Source organism: Mustelus asterias, chromosome 19 (assembly GCF_964213995.1).
Source record: "Mustelus asterias chromosome 19, sMusAst1.hap1.1, whole genome shotgun sequence".
Taxonomy (NCBI): domain Eukaryota; kingdom Metazoa; phylum Chordata; class Chondrichthyes; order Carcharhiniformes; family Triakidae; genus Mustelus; species Mustelus asterias.
Window position 1 is genome coordinate 780,449 of NC_135819.1, and position 25,653 is coordinate 806,101.

Consider the following 25,653-nt stretch of genomic DNA (forward strand, 5'->3'; position numbering starts at 1 on the left):
TCACATTTTCTTAAGGTTACCTAGAATTTCTGATTTTATCTTCATCTCCCCTAGCCTTATGGCATCAGCAGCCATTAAGTGGGAGACACTTTCCATATTCTCCAGAAGATTTGTGATGGCTTTAAGCTGTGCTTTGCTTGTATTTCCATTCTCATGAGTTTGTAAATTGGACGAAACTGTCTTCATAGTTTCCAAAACATTCTGCAGCCAATGGAAATACCTGATTAGTGAAATGTTCAGTGTCTAACAGGTAACTGTTTGATCCGCCTTACCAGTTCTCTCTCTATCTACCCCACTGCAGCCTAAAAAAAATTCAAATGTTGAGAAACTTTTAAACGTCAATCTTCAGAGGGATTTGGGTGTCTTTGCTACAGAGAGATAGGATGCACAGCTTCAACGGCGTGGTGGCACAGTGGGTTAGCACTGCCGCCTCACAGCGCCAGGGACCCCGGTTCGATTCCTGGCTCAGGTCACTGTCTGTGCGGAGTCTGCACGTTCTCCCCGTGTCTGCGTGGGTTTCCTCCGGGTGCTCCGGTTTCCTCCCACAGTCCGAAAGACGTGCTGGTTAGGGTGCATTGGCCGTGCTAAATTCTCCCTCAGTGTAACCCGAACAGGAGTGTGGCGACTCGGGGAATTTCACAGTAACTTCATTGCAGTGTTAATGTAATCCTTACTTATGACGCTGACAAAATAATAAGATAGGATGCACAGCTTCAGCACTAGGGTGGCACAGTGGTTAACACGAATAAATAAACTTTAAGAAGGTCTTAATGTTCGGAAGGAAGTCTTAGCAATAGTATGGGGTCAGGGGGAGGCTTGGATGAGACCACACCCGTGGATAATTTTGGTTTCCACATCTAAGGAAGGATAGCAAAGGATGTAATTGCGCTCAAGAGGGCACAGAGAAGATGTTGCCACCCAGGACTGGGAGCCTGCAGCGATGCGGAATCGAATTGGCTGGCAAAACCAGTTCTGGAGGTGAAGTGGGCTCCTCCCGGTTTTGAGTATTATGTGTGTGTGTCCCACAAAGAGAAAGATAGAAGCACTTCAGCGATTGGATTGCCTTGGGCTGTGCTCCTTGGAACAGAGGAGGCTGAGGGGAGATTCGATCGAGGGGAGGGAAATTGTGAGGGGCCCGGATAGAGGGGATGGGGAGGGGCCTATTCACTTGATCAGAGGAGACAATGACTCGGGGGTCGTGGGTTCAAAATGATACGGGGGAAAGATTGGGGGGGGAGATGAGGAAAATGATTTTCATCCAGAGGGTTGTGTGTGTGTGTGTGTGGGGGATGCGGGAGGAGGGGATGGTTCTGGAACTCACTACCTGAAGGGTTAGTAAAGGCAGAAATCCTCAACTAATTTAAAAGGGTGGTCTGGATTTGCCCTTCAAGTGCCGTAGCCTGTGGGGATACAGACCGAGCACTGGAAGGCACGATTAGGCTGGGAGGGAGGTGGGGAGGGGAGAGGGGGGTGCGGGGGGGAGTAGATTCTTGGCCAGCACGGACGTGATGGGCCATGTGGCCTCTTTCTGTGCCATAACACCTCTCTAAGATTCTATGATCGACTTTCACTCGAGAGTGTGCGGCTGGAAGAGTGATTCCCCGGCTGAAAGAGCTGATCTACGAGAGGAGGGGAGGGGGTGAAATTGAGTAGGCTGGCTCAATGCGCGGGGGTTACAGGGATAAGGCGAGGGCGGAGGTATGTGGGCCATCTCTTTCAGAAAGTCGGTTCGCACTCGATGGGCCGAAAGGCTTCCATCTACACAGTAGGGGCACTGTGAGATTTAATGGATCAAGCCTCGTGTGCTCCGATGTTTCAGTTGCTCATCTGAATGCTTCTTAAATGTTGTGTTGGGTTTAAATTGTTTAAAGGTTGAGAGGGTTCCCGCCTCTACCACCCTTTCAGGCAGCGAGTTCCAGATTCCCAGCACCCTCTGGGTGAAAAGGTTTTTCGTCACATCCTGTCTAAATCTCCTGCTCCTTACCTTAAATCTCCTGCCCCTTCTTGGTTTATGATCCCCCTTCTACTAAGGGGGAAAAGTTTCTTCCTATATCTATATCCTTCATAGTTTTGTACATCTCGATCAGTTCCCCCCATCATCTCACGTGAGAACACCATCCACCAGGTACACGGTACACACTCTTGCAACTCGGCCAATGTTGTCTACCTGATACGCTGCAGGAAAGGATGTCCCGAGGCATGGTACATTGGGGAAACCATGCAGACGCTGCGACAACGGATGAATGAACACCGCTCGACAATCACCAGGCAAGACTGTTCTCTTCCTGTTGGGGAGCACTTCAGCGGTCACGGGCATTCGGCCTCTGATATTCGGGCAAGCGTTCTCCAAGGCGGCCTTCGCGACACACGACAGCGCAGAGTCGCTGAGCAGAAACTGATAGCCAAGTTCCGCACACATGAGGACGGCCTCAACCGGGATCTTGGGTTCATGTCACACTACCTGTAACCACCACGACTTGCCCGGGCTTGCAAAATCTCACTAACTGTCCTGTCTGGAGACAATACACATCTCTTTAAACTGTGCCTAACCCTCTCTCCACTCACATTGTCTGTACCTGTAAAGACTTGATTACCTGTAAAGACTCGCATTCCAACTATTATTTTGTAGATTGAGTTTGTGTCTTTATATGCCCTGTTTGTGAACCCAACTCTTCACTCACCTGATGAAGGGGCAGCGCTCCGAAAGCTAGCGGCTTGTGCTACCAAATAAACCTGTTGGATTTTAACCTGGTGTTGTGAGACTTCTTACTGTGCCCACCCCCAGTCCAACGCTGGCATCTCCACATCATCCCGCTCAGGGAACCAGGGATATGGGGAAACGGGGAAGGTTGAACTGAAGCCCAACATCAGTCTTAATCGAATTGGACGGTGAAACCAGGTCTGGAGGTCAAGTGGGCTCCTCCCGTTTCCGAGTGCTGTGTGTGTGTGTGTGTGTGTGTGTGTGTGTGTGTGTGTGTGTGTGTGTGTGTGTGTGTGTGTGTGTGTGTGTGTCCCACAAGAGAAAGATAGAAGCACTTCAGTGATGGAACAGTCAACAAACATGGCAGAAAGTAGGAGAACTCTCAAGAAACATTCCAGATGTGGACAGGATTGGGAAGGGAGTTCCAAATTATGCTATTCCGTTGGGTTGCTCTGACCTGGAATACGCTGCCAGAAAGGGACTGAAATCAAAGGCACTTTCCAAATGGGAATTGGGATAAATAGTTGTCAAGGCCATTGGGATAGAAGGAAGGGTCAGATTATTTCCAAGAACAAGCCTGCTGGGCCGAATGGTCTCCTCCTTTGTGGGTTGACTCTACAAAGGCTGACGAATTCACCAACCTTATGACTGCAACATCATATGGGCGGCACAGTGGCACAGTGGGTTAGCACTGCTGCCTCACAGCGCTAGGGACCCGGGTTCGATTCCCGACTTGGGTCTCTGTCCGCGTAGAGTTTGCACATTCTCCCCGTGTCTGCGTGGGTTTCCTCCGGGTGCTCCGGTTTCCTCCCACATTCTGAAAGACGTGCTGGTTAGGGTGCATTGACCCGAACAGGCGCCGGACTGTGACGACCAGGGGAATTCCACAGTAACTTCATTGCAGTGTTAATGTAAGCCTTACTTGTGACTAATAAATAAACTTTAACTTTAATATATTCTGCACCCTCTCCCTTTCCTTCTACTCTATGAACAGTATGTTTGTCTGTCAAGGAACAATACTTCTCACTGTATCCCAGTACACATGACAATAATAAATCAAATCAAATTAGATCAAGATTTCATGATGTGGAGATGCCGGCATTGGACTGGGGTAAGCACAGTAAGAAGTCTCACAACACCAGGTTAAAGTCCAACAGGTTTATTTGGTAGCACGAGCTTTCGGAGCGCTGCCCCTTCATCAGGTGAGTGGAGAGTTGGGTTCACAAACAGGGCATATATAGACACAGACTCAATTACAAGATAATGGTTGGAATGCGAGTCTTTACAGTTAATCAAGTCTTTACAGGTATGGACCGTGCGAGAGGAGAGAGGGATAATCACAGGTTAAAGAGGTGTGAGTTTTCTCAAGCCAAGACAGTTGATCAAGAAATAGGAGCGGGAGCAGGAGCAGGCCATTTGGCCCATCGAGTCTGCTGTGTCATCCAATATGATTATTCCCAGGAGCAGGCTGAGGGTAAGAGAGTGGGTTTTCTGACTGTAATTAATTATTTATTTTTTCAGTTAATTTTGGGTTTAAAATCAGAGGTTTTTTTCAAAACCGGAAGTCAGGCCAGGAGTGGCCAGGGGAAGTTTTTGGAGGGTTTAAAAGTGCACCAAAGTATACAGCGGGCAGCATCGTAGCGGGCAGTAGAGTGAGTGGGAAGTTGAGTGAGCTGTCAGGGCTTTGGCTCACAGGGCTTGGACGAGCAGGGGTGAGTTTTTGTTTCCTTACACTCTTATTAACTTTTCACTGTCTTACTTGACATAAAGTGTCCAGTATGAGTGTGAAACCAGTGTGTTGTTCCCAGTGTAGGATGTGGGAGGTCCTGGAGGCATCTGGCCTCCCGGACATCCACATCTGTGAGGGGTGTGTCGAGCTGCGGTTCCTGAGGGACCGTGTTAGGGAGCTGGAACTACAGCTCGAGGATCTTAGGCTGATGAGGGAGAATGAGGAGGTGATAGACAAGAGCTATCATCAGGTGGTCACACCAGGGCCACGGGAAGAGGCCAAGTGGGTGACGGCCAGGAAGGGTAAGGCTAGGGTGGTTGAGAGCACCCCGGTGGATTTGCCCCTGCACAACAAGTACTCCTGCTTGAGTACTGCTGGGGGGGACAGCCCGCCTGGGGGAAGCAGCAGTGGCCGTGTCTCCGCAGTGGAGTCCAGCCCTGTAACTCAGAGGGCTAAGGAAAAGAGGAGGAAGGCGGTATTAATCGGGGACTCGATGGTGAAGGGGACAGACAGGCGTTTCTGCGGAGGTAGGCGGAATTCTCGCATGGTGGTCTGCCTCCCTGGGGCTGGGATCCAGGATGTCGCTAGTCGCGTCCCGGAAATCCTGAGGTGGGAGGGAGAGGAGCCTGAGGTAGCGGTACATATTGGTACCGCTGATGTGGGTAGGAAGGGAGAAGGGGTCATGAAAAGGGAGTACAGGGAATTAGGGAGACAGCTGAGAAAGAGGAAAGCAAAGGTAGTAATCTCAGGATTACTGCCTGTGCCACGGGAAGGTGAGGGCAGGAATGGAGTGAGGTGGAGGATGAATGTGTGGCTGAGGGACTGGTGCAGGGGGCAGGGATTCAGGTTCCTGGACCATTGGGACCTCTTTAGGGGCAGGGGTGATCTGTATACAAAAAACGGATGGAACTTGAATCACACGGGGACCAATATCCTGGCCGGTAGGTTGGCTAAGGCTACTGGGGAGAATTTAAACTAGATAGGTTGGGGGGAGGGGAGCTAGAAGAGTTGACTAGGATCAAGGAACTAATTGATGGGGGGGAGGATGCAGGGGTAAGGGGAATTACAAAATTAATGGTAGAGGAGAGGGTGCAAGTGAATGAAGGCGGTAATTTAGATAAGGGAGTAGAGGGAGAGGGTGTTCGCGACTCATCAAAGCGGGTCCAGATAAAAGCTGGAATAAGGACACTTTGCCTGAATGCACGAAGCATTCGGAACAAGGTGAATGAGTTGATGGTGCAAATCAGCACAAGTGGGTACGATCTAGTGGCCATTACAGAAACGTGGCTGAAAGGTGACCAGGACTGGGAGATGAATATCCAGGGGTATCAGGCGTTTAGGAAGAATAGACAGGAAGGAAAAGGTGGTGGGGTCGCGCTATTAATAAGAGATAATATCAGGGTAGTACTGAGGGATGACATAGGCTCTGAGGAACAAAACGTGGAATCGTTATGGGTAGAGATGAGGAATAGTAGAGGGAGAAAGACACTAGTAGGTGTGGTATATAGGCCCCCGAATAATAATGTTGAGGTAGGGAGGGCTATAAACAAGCAGATAAGGGATGCGTGTAAAAACGGAACGGCAATAATCATGGGGGACTTCAACATGCACATTGACTGGCAGACTCAAGTCGGTAAGGGTGGAATGGAGGAAGAGTTCTTAGAATGCTGTCGGGATAGTTTCCTTGAACAGCATGTTACGGAACCGACGAGGGAACGAGCTATTTTGGATCTGGTATTGAGTAACGAGGTAGGTAGAATTAAGGATCTTATTGTGAAGGACCCTCTTGGGTCTAGTGACCACAATATGGTCGAATTTCTGATTCAGATGGAAGAGGAGAAAGTTTGGTCTCAAACCAGTGTCCTCTGTTTGAACAGAGGGAAATATGATAGGATGAGGGATGAATTGGCTAAGGTAGACTGGGAGAGCAGGCTGGCAGGTAGGATAGCTGAGGAACAGTGGAGGATTTTTAAGGAGATCCTTTTCAGTTCTCAGCAAAAATATATTCCAGCAAAAAACAAGGATTGTAAGAAAAGGGAGAACCAGCCGTGGATAACGAAGGAAATAAAGGAGAGTATTAAAATAAAAACAGCTGCGTACAGAGTGGCCAAAAATAGTGGAGAAACAAGTGATTGGGAAAAATTTAAGAAACAACAAAGAGAGACTAAGAAAGCGATAAAGAAAGGAAGGATAGACTATGAAGCTAGGCTAGCAATTAATATAAAAAATGATAGTAAAAGTTTTTATAAATATATAAAAAGGAATAGAGTGGCTAGAGTGAATGTTGGACCCTTGGAGGACGAGAGGGGGGAGTTAATAGTGGGAAATGAGGATATGGCTGAGTCTTTAAATAAGTTTTTTGTGTCGGTCTTCACGGTGGAGGACACAAATAGTTTGCCAAATATTAACGATAGAAGGTTGGCAGCAGGAGAAATACTTAATACAATTAATGTTACCAGAGAGGCAGTGCTGGGTAGACTAATGGGACTGAAGGTGGACAAGTCCCCGGGTCCGGATGGAATGCATCCCAGGGTATTGAAAGAAATGTCAGATGTAATAGTGGATGCGTTAGTGATTATTTATCAAAACTCGTTACATTCTGGGGTAGTGCCGGTTGATTGGAAAACGGCTAATGTTACGCCGCTGTTTAAAAAAGGAAGGAGACAAAAGGCGGGTAACTATAGGCCGGTCAGCTTAACATCTGTAGTAGGGAAAATGCTGGAATCCATTATTAAGGAGGAGATAGCAGGGCATCTGGATAGAAATGGTTCGATCAATCAGACGCAGCATGGATTCATGAGGGGAAAGTCGTGCTTGACGAACATGTTGGATTTTTATGAAGATGTGACGAGGGCGGTTGATGGAGGAGAACCGGTGGATGCGGTGTTTTTGGATTTCCAAAAGGCGTTTGATAAGGTGCCCCATAAAAGGCTGCTGAAGAAGATTAGGGCACACGGAGTTGGGGGTAGTGTGTTAAAGTGGATTGGGGACTGGCTATCCGACAGGAAGCAAAGAGTCGGAATAAATGGGTGTTTTTCCGGTTGGAGGAAGGTAACTAGTGGTAACTAGTGGCGTGCCGCAGGGATCGGTACTCGGGCTGCAACTGTTTACCATTTATATAGATGATCTGGAGGAGGGGACGGAGTGTAGGGTAACGAAGTTTGCAGACGACACAAAGATAAGTGGAAAAGTGAATCGTGTGGAGGACGGAGAAGATCTGCAGAGAGATTTGGACAGGCTGAGTGAGTGGGCAAGGATATGGCAAATGGAGTATAACGTTGATAAATGCGAGGTTATACACTTTGGAGGAAATAATAACAAATGGGATTACTATCTCAATGGAAACAAATTAAAACATGCTACCGTGCAAAGGGACCTGGGGGTCCTTGTGCATGAGACGCAAAAGCCCAGTCTGCAGGTACAACAGGTGATCAAGAAGGCAAATGGGATGTTGGCCTATATTGCGAGGGGGATAGAATATAAAAGCAGGGATGTCTTGATGCACCTGTACAGGGCATTGGTGAGGCCGCAGCTGGAATACTGTGTGCAGTATTGGTCCCCTTATATGAGGAAGGATATATTGGCATTGGAGGGAGTGCAGAGAAGGTTCACCAGGTTGATACCTGAGATGAGGGGTTTGGATTATGAGGAGAGGCTGAGGAGATTGGGTTTGTACTCGTTGGAGTTTAGAAGGATGAGGGGGGATCTTATGGAGACTTATAAGATAATGCGGGGGCTGGATAGGGTGGAGGCGGAGAGATTCTTTCCACTTAGTAAGGAAGTTAAAACTAGAGGACACAGCCTCAAAATAAAGGGGGGTCGGTTTAAGACAGAGTTGAGGAGGAACTTCTTCTCCCAGAGGGTGGTGAATCTCTGGAATTCTCTGCCCACTGAGGTGGTGGAGGCTACCTCGCTGAATATGTTTAAAGCGCGGATGGATGGATTCCTGATCGGTAAGGGAATTAAGGGTTATGGGGATCAGGCGGGTAAGTGGTACTGATCCACATCAGATCAGCCATGATCTTATTGAATGGCGGGGCAGGCTCGAGGGGCTAGATGGCCTACTCCTGCTCCTATTTCTTATGTTCTTATGTTCTTATGATTATGGCCAATCTGGGGCCTCCCCGCCTGCCTTCACGCATTGCCTCGAGAGACAAGGACCAGAATTTTCCCGTCACACCTGCCATGGGAATCGGAGCGAGGTGAGGGGCGGACCATGGAAAGTCTGACCTCGGGCGGGATTTGTATGGTTTCGGGACGAGCAAGCCGTAAAATCCCGCCCTAGAAATCTGTCCGTGCCAGCCTTCAGTGATGGGGAGTCCAGGGGAAGAGAATTCCAAAGATTTCCCAACTCTTTGAGTGAAACGATTCCTCCTCACCCCAATCCCGAGTGGTCGACCCCCTTATCATCGTGGCTGGGATTTTTGGAGCTGGTCCAAATCAATGGACCTTCGGCCAGCTCCCATGGGTGTCCGACGCGACGGGGCTGGAAAACCCCGGCCCGCACGCCTCTGTGTTTTCTGAACCCCACACCAGCGGGGAACAATCTAAGCGTTCACGCCATCAAGCCCCTTCAGAATTTGGTTTTGAAGAGCGTTTTGTAGATTCACCAGATTGATTCTGGAGATGAGGGGTTTGTCGTAGGAAGCGGGATTGTAGAGTGTAGGCCAATGCTCTCTGGAATTTAGAAGAATGAGGGGAGATCAAATTGAAGTATTCAAGATGATAAAAGCTACGGATAAAGTAGACGTGGAGCGGATGCTTCCACTGGTGGGCATTCTAGGACGAGAGGTCATAGTCTTAAGATAAGGGGCAGCAAATTTAAAACAGAGTTGAGGAGAAACTACTTCTCCCAAAGGGTTGTGAATCTGTGGAATTCGCTACCCCAAAGTGCGGTGGATGCTGGGTAAATTTAAGGAGGAGTTAGACATTTTTAATTGGTAATGGGTTGAAGGGTTATGGGAAGAAGGCAGGAAAATGGGGATGAGGAGCATATCAGCCATGATCGAAGGGCAGAGCAGACTCGATGGGCCAAATGGCCTAATTCTGCTCCTATGTCTTATGAAGTTTTGAACTTATGAACTGAGAATTTTAAACCAAGAGAGAAAATGCTGGAAAATCTCAGCAGGTCTAAAAGGAGAGAAAAAAGGGCTGACGTTTCGAGTCCAGATGACCCTTTGTCAAAGCCAAAAGGCATAGAAAGTGGGAGATATTGACGCTGCAGGGGGCGGGAATGAAAGATGAGTCATAGCCACAGAAACCAGGGGAAAGGCTGCTAATGGCTGTCCATGAAGAGAATGGAAGGCCAAACAGCGGAGAAATTCAGAATTTTCTTCAGAAACTTCAGAATTTGACCAGATTCAACGAGATCACTTCTCTTGGATCCCAGAGAATGTATTAATAAGTGGGTTCTCTCACCCCTTTTCTCTCCAGTCCGCCCTCAGTAAACGAAATGATGACTGTACCTCAGTGGACTTCAGCACCTCCAACACGGCAAAGGTGGACATCTGGTTACAGTTGCAGATCACGTGCGTATTGTTCTTATGAAGCAGCTGACAACCATCTCTCGTCCAAACCACTGGATAATTGTCATTACTCAGATGAGCACAGAAAACGTCTTCAACCTTTGAACTCTATTTGAGATGGGATAACACAAGAGTTAGGAAATAAGACCATAAGACATAGGAGCAGAATTAGGCCACTCGGCCCATCGAGTCTGCTCCGCCATTCAATCATGGCTGATATTTTTCTCATCCCCATAACTCCGGATCGCCTTATTAATCAAGAACCTATCTATCTCTGTTGCCCCGGTTAAAAGAATGAGCAAACTAACATGATCTGGAGAGATGACATCGAAGCTAGAAGCGGGAGGAGGCCATTCAGCCCTTCGAGCCTGTTCCGCCATTCATTATGATCATGGCTGACCATCAAATTCAATATCCTGATCCTCCCCTTCCCCCCATATCCCTCGATACCTTTAGCCCCAAGAACTATATCTAATTTCTTCTTGAAATCACATAATGTTTTGGCCTCAACTACATTCTGTGGTAGTGAATTCCACACATTCACCACCCTCTGGGTGAAGAAAGTTCTCCTCACCTTAGTCCTAAAAGGTTTACCCCTTATCCTCAAACTAGGGAGGGGGGTGAGGGAGGGATGGGTGGGCTACAGCTGACCGGGGCGGGTGAATGAGGTGATTGTCCCTTACTTTGCTGTGTTGCCCTTAAGGGGACAATCACCAGCGGCTCGGTGGCACAGTGGTTAGCACTGCAGCCTCACACCGCCAGGGACCCAGGTTCGATTCCGGCCTCGGGTGACTGTCCGTGTGGAGTCTGCACATTCTCCCTGTGTCTGCATGGGTTTCCCTCGGGTGCTCTGGTTTCCTCCCACAGTCTGAAGATGTGCAGGTTAGGTGAATTGGCCATGCTAAATTGCCCCTTAGCATCCAAAGGTGTGTAGGTAGGTGGATTGGCCATGCTAAATTGCCTCTTAGTGTCCAAAGATGTGGAGGTTAGGTGGATTGGCCATGCTAAATTGCCTCTTAGTGTCCAAAGATGTGGAGGTTAGGTGGATTGGCCATGCTAAATTGCCTCTTAGTGTCCAAAGATGTGGAGGTTAGGTGGATTGGCCATGCTAAATTGCCTCTTAGTGTCCAAAGATGTGGAGGTTAGGTGGATTGGCCATGCTAAATTACTCCTTAGTATCCAAAGATGTGTAAGATAGGTGGATTGGCCATGCTAAATTGCCTCTTCGTGTCCAAAGATGTGGAGGTTAGGTGGATTGGCCATGCTAAATTGCCTCTTAGTGTCCAAAGATGTGTAGGTAGGTGGATTGGCCATGCTAAATTGCCTCTTAGTGTCCAAAGATGTGGAGGTTAGGTGGATTGGCCATGCTAAATTCCTCCTTAGTATCCAAAGATGTGTAAGATAGGTGGATTGGCCATGCTAAATTGCCTCTTCGTGTCCAAAGATGTGGAGGTTAGGTGGATTGGCCATGCTAAATTGCCTCTTAGTGTCCCAAGATGTGCAGGTGAGGTGGATTGGCCAAGGGAAATGTGTGGGGTTATGGGTGTAGGGTGAAGGAGATATTGGGTAAGGTACCCTGTCAGAGAGTCAATGCAGATCGGCCACCCGCACTGTAGGGATCCTATGAATAATAAATCAAATCAAATCAATTTAAGACAAATTCACAAACCTCATTCCTGCGGAATCTCATGCTGAGGTTTGAAGAAAGCAGACATTGTGACCTGTTGCTAATGACTGTTGCTATATTACTGACCAGTGGCAGTCTAGATTGGACATTATCCATTGAAAAGTATATGTTCTTGATCGCTGAGACTCCAGTGTAAGTGATCAAGGCAAAAATGTCCCCACCTGCGCACAGAAAAGGATGGCAGCTTCGTTAAGAACAAAGAACAAAGAAAATTACAGCACAGGAACAGGCCCTTCGGCCCTCCAAGCCTGCACCCACCATGCTGCCCGACTGAACTAAAACCCCCTACCCTTCCGGGGACCGTATCCCTCTATTCCCATCCTGTTCATGAATTTGTCAAGACGCCCCTTAAAGCCTACTATCGTATCCGCTTCCACTCCCTCCCCCGGCAGCGAGTTCCCACCACTCTCTGTGTAAAAAAACTTGCCTTGTACATCTCTTTTAAACCTTGCCCCTCGCACCTTAAATCTCTGACATTGAGTCAAGTTCTCCTTCACCAGTTCGAAAGGCAAAGGCTTGTTGGGATACTGTTAATTTGGAATCTTGAAAACAAAAGAATCCGTACCCATCCCCCCACTACCACACGCCATTCCCCCAACCTCCACCCCCCCCACCCCCCTCCCAATACACACTGGTCTAGTGGAGCATCCAGTACGCAGCTGTAATGCAGTGAGGGGCAACCTAGGCTAGTGATTGGGCTGCATGAGTGGCCCTCCTTCATCTTCAGGTGAGAGGAGAAAGATACGAAAGGGTCCAGAGGGGCAATTGTTTCACTCAGAGTGTCTGGAACGAGCTGCCAGAGGTAATAGTAGAAGCGGGTACAATTTTGTCTTTTGAAAAGCATCTAGATGGCTCCATTGATATAGGGGGATATGGGCCAAACGCGGGCAATTGGGACTGGCTGAATGGTAACTGGGCGGCATGGACAAGTTGGGCCGAAGGGCCTGTTTCCATGTTGTAAGCCTCTATGACTCTGACCCTTTGTCAGTGGGCTTGTTCACTAACCATGTCCTTATGAATAAGATTAAATACATTTAATACACACTGAATATTTCATAAAGAGTTACAGGAAGCGCTTTATCATTTATATCTTAATGGAATGATCATCAACTTCAAATGGTAAAAACAAAAAAAATATTGACACCTTGGAGGCAGAGGGCCTGTTTTACCATCGCGTTTACGGGCGCGAAAACTTGGCAAAGTCGGGCGTCAGGCGAGTAGTGCGATCCGCACCCGCCTCCGCGCCGGTTCCCCCTTTACCAAGGCCCAAAAATGGCCGCGATCGGGACTGCGCCCGAAACGGGCACGACCACCATTTAAATGCATTTCAATTGACTTAACAGGCTGCACGTCCAACTTTACGGCATTTCCCCCTTTAACACTGCGTTCGTCAACCTGGAATCGGCGTGAAATAAACATGCTCCATAAAAGTCCGACTCGAGCGGAGCGTGAGGGTTAGTGAGGAGGTAAGCGACGAGCATCCAATGGCTCTCTGCTGCTCACAGGGGGTCATTTTGTTGCGGCCATTTTGTTTCTTGTGTCAGTGGGGGCTCTGCGAGTGTGTGAGGGGGTTGGGGGAGGGGGTGTCTGTTGCTGAGCACCGTGTCTGATTCGCAGCACGGACCCGGGTCTCAGCACTGACCTCGGGTCTTTTGGATGCTGCTGGGTCCTAGTGCACTCAGCACTCTTCCAGCTGAAGGATGTGCACAAAGCCCTTGCACATTGCACTGCTGCAGCCTCTCAACTTTTCAAGGAGCTGTGATTCTGGGGAGCATGTGGCTGGGGGGTGGGAATTGGCAGTATGGACAGTGACTGTTGCTGGGCTCGGGGCAAGCAGTGTTCCTTAACCTCTAAATGTGTTCCTCTCCATCTCCCTCCCTGCTCCTTCAGAGTGACGAAATGGCTTTTGTGATGCAATCAATCGATCTTGCTGTTCCTTTGGTTGCTGTTGGAGCTGAGGAGGAGGCGCAGGAGGCCCAGGCCTTACCACTTGTAGGAGTAGAGGGAGGTGGCCACCAGAGGCAGGATGTGGCCACCATTCACCCAGTGGGAGGAGAAGGAGTGAGCGGAGACCCCGGCAGTTCCGTGCGCGAGTGCCATTTGAACAGATGTCGGACACCGTGTGTCGCCGACGTCTCTGACTCCAAAAGGAGACAACGCAACACCTGTGCAATCTGTTGCAGGACCTGGCACCTAGAGGCAGGAGGTGAGGGGGGGGGGGGGGGCACCCACTCTCAGTCACTGTCAAATTGACGGCCGCTCTGAACTTTTATCCTTCCAGACCCCTAGCGGAGATGTCTGTGGCGTCTCCCAGTCAGCTGGGCACACCTGTGTCAATCAGGTCACAGACTCCCTGTATGCCCGGGCTGGGCAGTACAGTAATAGGAAGGCCGCCCTTCCTATCACGGTGCACACCCACAAATTTTGTCAGGAACACAAAGGAAAAGTTTAAAAGTTTAGGTTTATCTTTTAAAGTTTACTTATTAGTCACAAGTAAGGCTTACATTAACACGGCAATGAAGTTACTGTGAAAATCCCCCAGTCGCCATACTCCTGTTCAGGTTACACTGAGGGAGAATTTAGCACACCCTAACCAGCACGGTCTTTCACACTGTGGGAGGAGCAGACTTTGGAAGGAGCAGGGTTGCTGAGGGAACAAGAAAAAGGTTGAGTGTGTGGCAAGGTGACATGGGCGGAATGGAAAGAGCTTTACTCAGCATTAAACTCCGCCTGGGTGTCCATTAGATGAAAAGATTCCCTGTCTCACAGTGGGAAGTATTCCACATCCGAAGCTACACATGGGGGATAAAACAATCTCCAAATACATTTTATCTTCTCAAAGTGTCACTGAAAAAGCACATTTACCAGAATATGCTGCTTTCATTTCTTTCCAATCAATTTCCAAACTGTTGTTGCTGGTGGAGAGATTCACTACTCCAAAATCTAGTGGGCGAATGGACTCTGAAAAAAACCATGAGGTAGAAAGGTAACAGTGAGTTGTCCATAGAATCCCGACAGTGCAGAAGGAGGCCATTTGGCCCTTCGAGGCTGCACCGACCACAATCCCACCCAGCTCCTGTCCCTTTAACCCCACCTATTTACCCTGCTAATCCCCCTGACACTATGGTCAATTTAGCACGGCCAATCAACCTAACCCGCACATCTTTGGACTGTGGGAGGAAACCAGAGCACCCGGAGGAAACCCACGCAAACACAGGGGAGAATGTGCAAACTCCACACAGACAGACAGTGACCCAAGCCGGGAATCGAACCCAGGTCTGTGAGGCAGCAGTGCTAACCACTGTGCCACCTATGTTGGTATTGTATCCATGAGACAAACACATGTTGCCCTTCCCTAATTGCCCTTGAACTGAGTAGCTATTATAGAGAGCAGTTAGACTCAACCTGTGGCTCTGGAATCACATGTAGGCCAGACCGGGTAAGGACGGCAGATTTCCTTCCCTAAAGGACATTAGTGAACCAGATGGATTTACTTTTAAATGACAATCATTTGATTAGACTTTGAATTCCAGATTAAATTCAGAGCCTAAATATCTGCCCTGGTGGGATTCGAACCCGGGTTCCTCCCACACTCCAAAGATGTGCAGGTTAGGTGGATTGACCATGCAAAATTGCACCTTGGTGTCAGGGGGATTAGCAGGGGGAATATGTGTGGTTATGAGGATGGGGCCTGGGTGGGATTGTTGTCGGTGCAGTCTCGATGGGCCGACTGGCCTCTTTCTGCAGCCTAGCTGTGGTTGTGAAAAGTAGAACAAAACTACATATGTCCTGCTATCGCTGCGGAGCCGTGTAACATTGCCAGCGGTAATAGAGAATTTGGCGCTCAGCGAAATCTCTGTTCACTGCAGCGGGACTGGAGAATCCCAGCTGCGGGTGAGGCCGGAGAATTCCGGCCACTATCTTGAATAGAAAATCATCCCCTTGAAACTATCGCCCCAAATAATTAACACCATGTGTGCATTATACTGTAAATGGCAGAACCCATACAGAGGGATCTGGGCGTGCAGATTCACTGTTCCTTAAAGGTGGCAACACAGGTGGCCAAGGCGATGAAGAAGGGCATATGGCATGCTTGCCTTCACCAGCTGGGACATTGAGTGCAAAGCCAGAATTTTACCGGCACGCCGCCCCGACTCTGGGGGCGGGTGAGGCTCGGAGAACGGCATTTTCTGTTGGCCTTGGGTGGGATCGTGCGAAACTCAGGCAGATGTGCCGGTGGAATTCCGCCCCAAGAGTTGGGAAGTCTTGTTGCAGCTGTATAAAACCTTGGCTAGGCCGCATTTGGAGTATTGCGTGCAGTTCTGGTCACCGCACTACCAGAAGGATGTGGAAGCTTTGGACAGAGCGCAAAGAAGGTTCACCAGGATGTTCCTGGTTTTGAGGGCGTTGGCTACGAGGAGAGATTGAATAAACTGGGATTGTTTTCACTGGAAAGACGGAGGCTGAGGGGAAACCTGATAGAGGTCCACAAAATTATGAGAGGCACAGACAGGGTGGATAGTTAGAGGCTTTTTTCCTAGGGTAGAAGTGTCAATTACAAGGGGGCACAGGTTCAAGGTGAGAGGGGGTAAGTTTAAGGGAGATGTGCGGGGGGAAGTTTTTCACACAGAGAGTGGTGGGTGCCTGGAACGCGCTGCCAGAGGAGGTGGTGGAAGCAGGCACATTAACAACATTTAAGAGACATCCGGATGGGTCCATGAATAGGGAGGGGATGGAGGGATACGGACCGGGAAAGGGCAGAAGGTTTTATTTTTAGTTTAGTTAGGGCATTATGATCGGCACAGGTTTGGAGGGCCGAAGGGCCTGTTTCTGTGCTGTACTGTTCTTCGTTCTTTGACTCAATCAGCATATCCATCTATTACTTTCTGCCTCACGCAATTTCAGCTAAAGCAAAATTTTATTTATTAGTGTCACAAGTCGGCTTACATTAACACTGCAATGAAGTGACTGTGAAAATCCACTAGTCGCCACACTCCGGTGCCTGTTCGGGGACACTGCGGGAGAATTTAGCACGGCCGATGCACCCTAACCAGCACATCTTTCGGACTGTGGGAGGAAACCGGAGCTCCCGGAGGAAACCCACGCAGACACGGGGAGAACGTGCAGACTCCGCACAGACAGTGACCTGAGCTGGGAATCGAACCCGGGTCCCTGGCGCTGTGAGGCAGCAGTGCTAACCCACTGTGCCACCGTGCTGCTCCTCGCTTGTTAAATGCAATTTTGATTATTCCTCGCAACCACTCCGTGTGTGGTAGCGAGTTCCACTTTCTCACCTGTATTATTGGAAGGATCATAAGAAGATTTCGCGATGCAAATGTTAAAGTTTTCTGCATCTGTTTCGCAGTAGAGTGCTGGAAAATACAGATTAAAGTCCTGTTGACAAAGGGAGTGTGTTAGTGAAGGTTCTTCAAGACTCAACCCTGTTTGTAACTCCCTTCTGGTAGTATGAATTCTTTAGGTGTCTCAATAATGACATCTTGAGGCTTGTATATTTAAACATGAATGCATTATTGTTATCTTTAACTATTTACAGATCCCAGCTGTCATCATGCATTGTTCCGCACCATGTCGGAAGACAGCAACCAGGCAATTAAACAACTAACTGGAGAAGGCTCCACCAATATCCCCATCCTCAATGATGGAGGAGCCCAGCACATCAGTGCAAAAGATAAGGCTGAAGCATTCGCAACAATCTTCAGCCAGAAATGCCAAGTGGATGATCCATCTTGGCCTCCTCCAGTGGTCCCCAGCATCTTAGATGCCAGTCTCCAGCCAATTCGATTCACTCGACGTGATATCAAGAAACGGTTGGAGGCACTGGATACTGCAAAGGCAATGGGCCCTGATAACATTCCGGCAATAGTACTGAAGACTTGTGCTCCAGAACTTGCCGCTCCCCTAGCCAAGCTCTTCCAGTACAGTTACAACACTGGCATCTACCCAACAATGTGGAAAATTGCCCAGGTATGTCCTGTACACAAAAATCAGGACAAATCCAACCCGGCCAATTACCGCCAAATCAGTCTGCTCTCGATCATCAGTAAAGTGATGGAAGGGGTCATCAGCAGTGCTGTGCACCTGCTCAGCAATAACCTGCTCAGTGTCGCCCAGTTTGGGTTTCGCCAGGGTCACTCAGCTCCTGACCTCATTACAGCCTTGGTTCAAACATGGACAAAAGAGCTGAATTCCAGAGGTGAGGTGAGAGTGAAAGCCCTTCACATCAAGGCCGCATTTGACCGAGTGTGGCATCAAGGAGCCCTAGAGAAACTGGAATCAATGGGTATCAGGGGGCAAACTCTCCACTGGTTGGAGTCATACCCGGTATGTAGGAAGATGGTTGTGGTTGTGGAGGGTCAGTCATCTCAGCTCCAGGACATCTCTGCAGGGGTCCCTCAGGGTAGTGTCCTCGGCCCAACCATCTTCAGCTGCTTCATCAATGACCTTCCCTCCCTCAGAAGATCAGAAATGGGGATGTTCGGTGATGATTGCACAATGTGTAATACCGCTCCCAATGGTATAATAACGGTATCAGCTGTGTAACACTATGACCAATTTCTCAGATCCTCAATAAATCAAGTATCTATTTTTTGTGTTAACCAGTCCCTTACGCATGGTCAGTGCTTTGATATTCAACTGCTAAGAAAGGCTGAGGTGGGGTAAAACATAACATCCCACCCCCAAAACCCATGAGATCTCCCCGGAACAAATGTGGGTGGAAACCAGGTACAATTCTGCTCCAAGGGTACTCCAGGGCTCTGGTTAATGGCGCAGAGTGCCTCCTTTTAGTCATTTTACCTCAGCGAGGTATAGATCTTTATTTTTTTTATTGTTACTTATTAGCGTCACAGGTTGGCTTACATTGACACTGCAATGAAGTTACTGTGAAAATCCCCTAATTGCCACACTCCGGTGCCCGTTCGGGTACACTGAGGGAGAATTTAGCATGACCAATGCAACCTAACCTGCACGTCTTTCAGACTGTGGGAGGAAACCCACGCAGACACGGGGAGAACATGCAAACTCCACACGGACAGTGACCCCAGCCTGGAATCGAACCCGGCTCCCTGGCGCTGTGGGGCAGCAGTGCTAACCACTGTGCCGCCGTGCCTTCTCCATCTACCTTTGAGGTGGTAACCAGCAGGACAGCTGAAGGAAAACTGAGTAGAATCTTTACTGCAGAAGGCTGTGGAGACTGGGTCATTAAGTATGTTCAAGGCTGAGACAGAGGGAACAATCTCAGAGTGAGGGGGTTGCCCATTGAAGACAGAGGTGAGGAGGAATTTCTTCTCTCAGAGGAATCAGTGGAATTCTTTCCCGCAGAGGGCTGTAGAGGCTGGGTCATTCAGTGTGTTCAAGGCTGAGACAGACAGATTTTTAATCAGTAAGGGAATCGAAGATTATGGGGATAAGGCGGGAAAGTGGAGTTGAGGATTATCACATCAGATCAGTCATGATCTCATTGAATGGCGGAGCAGACTCGATGGGCCGAATGGTCCACTTCTGCTCCTCCATCTTATGACAGCAATTGCAATCTAGGCTGGTGACTGGGCTGCGTGAGTGGCCCTCCTTCAGCTCAGTGGGTCACAAGACTGAAATGGGGCTTGTTCACTAACCCTGACCCCGTGAATAAGATTAAATACATTTAATACACACCGAATATTTTATAACGAGTTATAGGAAACGCTTCTTTATTTATACATTAATAGAACTGTCATCAACTCCAAACGGTAAAAACAGAAGGAATATTGATGCTTTGGGCACAGAGGGAGCGCTCGGCTCTCACAGTCAGTGTTGTGAGCAATCGGCACACACCTCACTTCACTCACCCTCGCGTTACGTGCGAATCGCTTCAGTCGCACCGGGAGGAAATAAACTACACGGACGGGAATCAGCGGAATGTGGCAACCCCGCGCGCGGGGAACAGTCAACACAATGTCTCATTGGCTGCACTCAGAACCAGATGGGCCACATGTGGGCCTTAGGTCGAAGATTGCCCATCACTGACTCATGATCTACTGGTCTGTTTTCATATTCATGTCAATTACTTACCTTGCAATTGGGCCTACAGGTGATCCACAGGTCTACTTAGTTTCCCATGATGGCAGCAACTTCCCAGAAGGCAAAGCCAGTGTTGGCAAAAGGACCTCAAGCTGGTATGTTGCCCACATCATAGAAATCATAGAAATTCTACAGTACAGAAAGAGGCCCTTCGGCCCATCGAGTCTGCACCGACCACAATCCCACCCAGGCCCTACTCCCATATCCCTACATATTTACCCCCTAATCCCTCTAACCTACCCATCTCAGGACACTAAGGGCAATTTTAGCATGGCCAATCAACCTGACCCGCACATCTTTGGACTGTGGGAGGAAACCGGAGCACCCGGAGGAAACCCACGCAGACACGAGGAGAATGTGCAAACTCCACACAGACAGTGACCCAAGCCGGGAATCGAACCCAGGTCCCTGGAGCTGTGAGGCAGCAGTGCTAACCCACTGTGCTACCGTGCCGCCCCTACATCTTTGGACACTAAGGGGCAATTTAGCATGGCCAATCACCCTAACCTACACATCTACAGACACTAGGGCAGCTCACTACCACTGTCTCAAGGGCAATTAAGGATGGGCAATAAATGCTGGACCTAGCCAGCGATGCCCAAATCCTGTAAATGAATAAAAAAAGAATTTGGGTGGAGAACACATGTGATTCCCTTATCACAATATGGCGGATGGGTTACCTCCCACTGGACAAGTGAGCTCACTTCCTGTCTGCCATGATGGAGTTTTAGTTGTCCAAAAAGCTCCTGAAAAATGGGTTTTGCGAAGCCCAGCTTCTAGGCCACAATGTCCAGGTGGGATGGGGTGAAATGTTGGTTGAAGGAACGGAATTAAATAAGGACAGACTGTTACATCTGATAGACTTTAAAGTGGAATGGAAACCAGCACAAATTGACCGTGATGACTGAGGGAAAGTATGAGTGATTTGTGTTACAACGGTCAAGCTTTAAGACTTACCTTGCATCCTGCTTTCATCGGATTAAAACCCAGCCCTTGAACAGAAATAGAATTAGTTTGAGATTTGTTATTTATAATTAGCAATTTATAAAAAAGGATTAAAGTACTATTGACATGAACAGAATCTCGACAGTGCAGAAAGAGGTCATTCGGCCCCTCAAGCCTGCATCAACAACAACCACCCAGGCCCTATCCCTGTAACCCCAGTATTTACTCTCATAATCCCCCTGACACTAAGGGACAATTTAGCATGGCCAATCCTCCCAGCCTGCACATCTTTGGACACTAAGGGGCAATTTAGCATGGCCAATCCACCTAACCTACACATCTTCAGATGCTAAGGGACAATTTAGCGTGGCCAATCCACCTAACTTGCACATCTTTGGACACTAAGAGGCAATTTATCATTGCCAATCCTCCTAACTTGCACATCTCTGGACATTGAGGGGCAATTTAGCATGGCCAATCCTCCTAATCTATAGATCATTGGACACTAAGGGAAAATTTAGCATGGCCAATCTCCCTAACCTGCACATCTTTGGACTGTGGGAGGAAACTGGAGCACAAGAGAAAACCAACGCAGACATGGGGAGAACATGCAGACTGCACAGAGACAGTGACCCAAACCAGGTTCCTAGCGCGGTGAGGCAGCCGTGTTAACCACTGTGCCACCATGCCAGCCATTAAGCATTAGTCTAGAGTCGAGCTGCGCAGAACTTCTCTATCATTGTCTTGACTTCATAGATGACTAAATTTAAGAGGGCAATCCATGTTAAAATAAAGAATTTTATTAGATAATGAGAGACAATGCTAGAGAGACTCAGCACATTGGGTAGCTTCTATACAGAGAGAAGCAGTGTTAATGAGCAGGGCTGGATTCTATCTTATCTGGCTTACCGGGAGTGCTGGAGGGGTGAAGGGAAGTTCAGGTTAGTAAGCCAAGGGTCACCCAGGACTTGGAGCAAAGAATAGAATTCCAGATACTATAAATATCCATACAGCAGGACACGTCCATGATAGGAGAAAGGAACATGTCCTGGCATTGGGTATTAAACAAAGGTGAGTTGAAGGGGTGGAGGGAGGTGAGTAAGGAACTGTAGTTCCATTGTGCATTCTCCATGGCAACGCCTCAACCCATTCAGGTTGAGCTGCCAACCAATCGGCACCCGGCATGCTCCCTTTGAAACTCGGTATTCTTGTGTCTGTCCTGGTGAGTGCCAGATGAAAAATTTTGACAGTCTGTCTCTTTTTAAGTAAGTTTATTTATTAGTCACAAGTAAGGGTTACATTAACACTGCAATGAAGCTATTGTGAAATTCTCCTAGTCGCCACAGTCCGGCGCTCGTTCGGGTCAATGCACCCTAACCAGCACGTCTTTCCGAATGTGGGAGGAAACCGGAGCACCCGGAGGAAACCCACGCAGACATGGGGAGAACGTGCAGACTCCACACACACACAGTGACCCAAGCCGGGAATCGAACCCGGGTCCCGGGTACTGTGAAGCAGCAGTGCTAACCACTGTACCACCGTGCCTTGTGGAGTCATCGATCGGGAGCCCCAGTGGGAAGCCTGATCCGTGACGGACTTGGCTTCCAGACGGGCGTGGAACGTTTGGCGCAGGTTGCAAGGAAAAGGTTGCCCCAGTGGTCTCCGGCGGGCTTGGGAGTGATGTGCGGGGTTGATCTGGGTCAGAGGTGGGCAATCACAAGGATGGGGTAATTGGAGGATCTCTGGATGGCAGCCAGGAGTCTGGCTGGGCCACAGGCTCTGAGTGAGAAGGGTCGGAATAGGAGTCCCCTGGAGGTGGGAGAAGAGGGTTGGGAGTGATTCGAAACCCCAACGGCTGAGATTGGAGTCAACCAGGGAAAATGTGAGTATTGGCCAAAGCAGGGCGATGGTGTTGGAGGGGGAACAACACACTTACCCCTCACTTCCTGGATCCCCTCACCTCTGAGGATTCACGAGATTCAGGAAACCCTACGATCCATAACAAGGGGGTAGATTTTCCAGTTTTCCAAACCGGCCCGCCACAAGTGGGGCGGACATTTTGAAAAATTGCTGAAAGGTCATGACCTCGGGTGGGAAATTCCAGCCTCAGGGGTTTGATGGGACTGGAATTAGAAGTTTTGGCTGGTTTGTCTTTGACCGGTACAGGCCCGATGGGCCAAAGGGCCTTTTTCTGTGCTGCAGACTTTTAAAACCTGACCCTAAATCTCAAGAAATGAATAACTACAAGGCACAATGCCTTGTTATAACACTTAAAGTTCCAGTCCCACCCTTGGAGTGGATTGTTTGCCCGTTAAGAGGGTGGCACGGTGGCACAGTGGTTCGCACTGCTGTCTCACAGCGCTAGGGTTCGATTCCCGGCTTGGGTCGCTGTCTGTGCGGAGTCTGCACGTTCTCCCCGTGCCTGCGTGGGTTTCCTCCCACACTCCAAAAGACGTGCTGGTTAGGGTGCATTGGCTGTGCTAAATTCTCCCTCAGTGTACATGAACAGGCCCTAGGGTATGGTGACTAGGGGAATTTTCACAATAGCTTCATAGAATAGAATCATAGAATCCTTACAGTGCAGAGAGAGGCTATTCGGCCCATCGATGCTGCACTGACAATGATCCCACCTAGGCCCTTTCCTGACAACCCCACATATTTACCCTCGCTCGTCCCCCTGACACAAATGGAGAATTTAGCACGGCTAATCCGTCTAACTCACACATCTTTGGAGTGTGGGAGGAAACCAGAGCACCCGGAGGAAACCCACGCAGATACGGGGGGGAGAACGTGCAAACTCCGCACAGACAGTGACCCAAGCCGGGAATCGAACCCGGGCCCCTGTCGCTGTGAGGCAGCAGCGCTAACCACTGTGCCACCCCATTGCAGGGTTAATGTAAGCCTACTTGTGACACTAATAAATAAACTTAAAAACACCTCCGTCGCAGAAGTGGGCGAGTCCGCTTTAAGACTCACATTTTCAATAAGCCCACGGGACCCAAACTTGTCCATTTTTTGAGGTTAAACCTCACACCCACCCCAAACGCATCACCTCAGTGGGGTTCGGTCAAAAGGACGATGGTCCTGAAACATTAGCCTCACACCTTTCCAAACCACATGTCCAAACACCATTTTAAATTCCGATTTCCCGGATCTGCATTTAAAGATTAAAGATAAATTTGATTGAAACATTGTGACTCACAAGGGCAGCTTGTGTTGTTGTCCGACGATACGAGAAGAAACCAAGCGATCACCACTGAAATGGAGACAGTCTGAGATTATTAAATAGAATATTTTCAATCTAACGACAGGCAGAGGACAAGATCGGGCGAGGACGTGATGTTCTCCCAGTCGAATAGCCTTTCCCGCACTCGAATGACCAAGCCCTTGCATGGAGAAGGGCCGCCTAGGCCTCCATTATCCTCATGGGCCACAGCTTCGAATGGTTGGGGTCGATTGAGAACCGCCAGAGGCAGGGCTGTGGGTAAACCTATTCGCCGGGATTCTACCGTCCCGCCTGCCACGGGAATCGGAGCGGGCGAGAGGCGGACAACGGGACGGGCCGTTGATCACAAGCAGGATATTCCACTCCGATAAAACCCACAGAACCCACCACAGTGCAGAAGGAGGCCTTTCGGCCCATCAGGTCTGTACCGACCACAATCCCACCCAGGCCCTGTTCCCGTAACCGCACACATTTACCCTGCCAATCCTCCATACACTGAGGGGCAATTTAGCATGGCCAATCCACCTGACCTGCACATCTTTGGACACTAAGGAGCAATTTAGCATGGCCAATCTCCCTAACCTGCACATCTTTGGACACTAAGGGGCAATTTAGCATGGCCAATCCATCTAACCTGCACATGTTTGGACACTAAGGGGCAATTTAGCATGGCCAATCCACCTGACCTGCACATCTTTGGACACTAAGGGGCAATTTAATTTGGCCAATCCACCTGACCTGCACATCTTTGGACACTAAGGGGCAATTGAGCATTGCCAATCCACCTAACCCACACTTCTTTGGACACTAAGAGGCAATTTAGCATGGCCAATCCACCTAACCCGCACATCTTTGGACACTAAGGGGCAATTTAACATGGCCAATCCACCTAACCCGCACATCTTTGGACACTAAGAGGCAATTTAGCATGGCCAATCCACCTAACCCGCACATCTTTGGACACGAAGGGGCAATTTAGCATGGCCAATCCACCTGACCTGCACATCTTTGGACACTAAGGGGCAATTTGGCATGGCCAATCCACCTGACCTGCACATCTTTGGACACTAAGGGGCAATTTAGCATGGCCAATCCACCTGACCTGCACATCTTTGGACACTAAGGGGCAATTGAGCATTGCCAATCCACCTAACCCACACTTCTTTGGACACTAAGAGGCAATTTAGCATGGCCAATCCACCTAACCCGCACATCTTTGGACACTAAGGGGCAATTTAACATGGCCAATCCACCTAACCCGCACATCTTTGGACACTAAGAGGCAATTTAGCATGGCCAATCCACCTAACCCGCACATCTTTGGACACGAAGGGGCAATTTAGCATGGCCAATCCACCTGACCTGCACATCTTTGGACACTAAGGGGCAATTTGGCATGGCCAATCCACCTGACCTGCACATCTTTGGACACTAAGGGGCAATTTGGCATGGCTAATCCACCTAACCTGCACATCTTTGGAGTGTGGGAGGAAACCGGAGCACCCGGAGGAAACCCACTCAGACACGGGGGAGAACGTGCAAACTCCACACAGACAGTCACGCGAGGCTGGAATTGAACCCGGGTCCCTGGCGCTGTGAGGCAGCAGCGATGACCACTGTGCCGCCCTCGGTTCAAGCGAGGCCATAAGATCCCGCACATTTTGTTTGTTTGACATTTTTCTGAGCAGATTGAGCAGAAGGTTTATCACCAGCTTCACACCGAATCCCCAATGTAACCATCCATTGACATATTTAACATTA

At 49.0% G+C, this 25,653-nt stretch overlaps 1 protein-coding gene across 1 annotated transcript; it reads right to left on the minus strand.

Moving 5' to 3' along the window:
- LOC144507616 (adhesion G protein-coupled receptor E3-like) lies at positions 1-23,917 on the minus strand. The gene is made up of 7 exons (XM_078234769.1): positions 23,869-23,917; positions 20,679-20,713; positions 16,937-17,036; positions 14,508-14,603; positions 11,625-11,803; positions 9,896-10,063; positions 1-201 (listed from the first exon to the last, which is right to left on the minus strand). The coding sequence occupies exons 2-7, from the start codon at positions 20,694-20,696 to the stop codon at positions 1-3; spliced, it is 762 nt and encodes a 253-aa protein (XP_078090895.1). The 5' UTR covers positions 20,697-20,713; positions 23,869-23,917.
- Positions 23,918-25,653: the final 1,736 nt, after the last annotated feature.

Bases quoted from the DNA above. Each gene is read 5' to 3' on its own strand.
- LOC144507616 (XM_078234769.1), bottom strand. The intron at 10,064-11,624 runs GTTTGTGAATTT...CATCTCAAATAG, and splicing joins TGAGATTCCGCAGGAATGAG to AGTTCAAAGGTTGAAGACGT. The intron at 202-9,895 runs GTACAGTCATCA...CATTGGCTGCAG, and splicing joins AGGTGCTGAAGTCCACTGAG to AATGTTTTGGAAACTATGAA.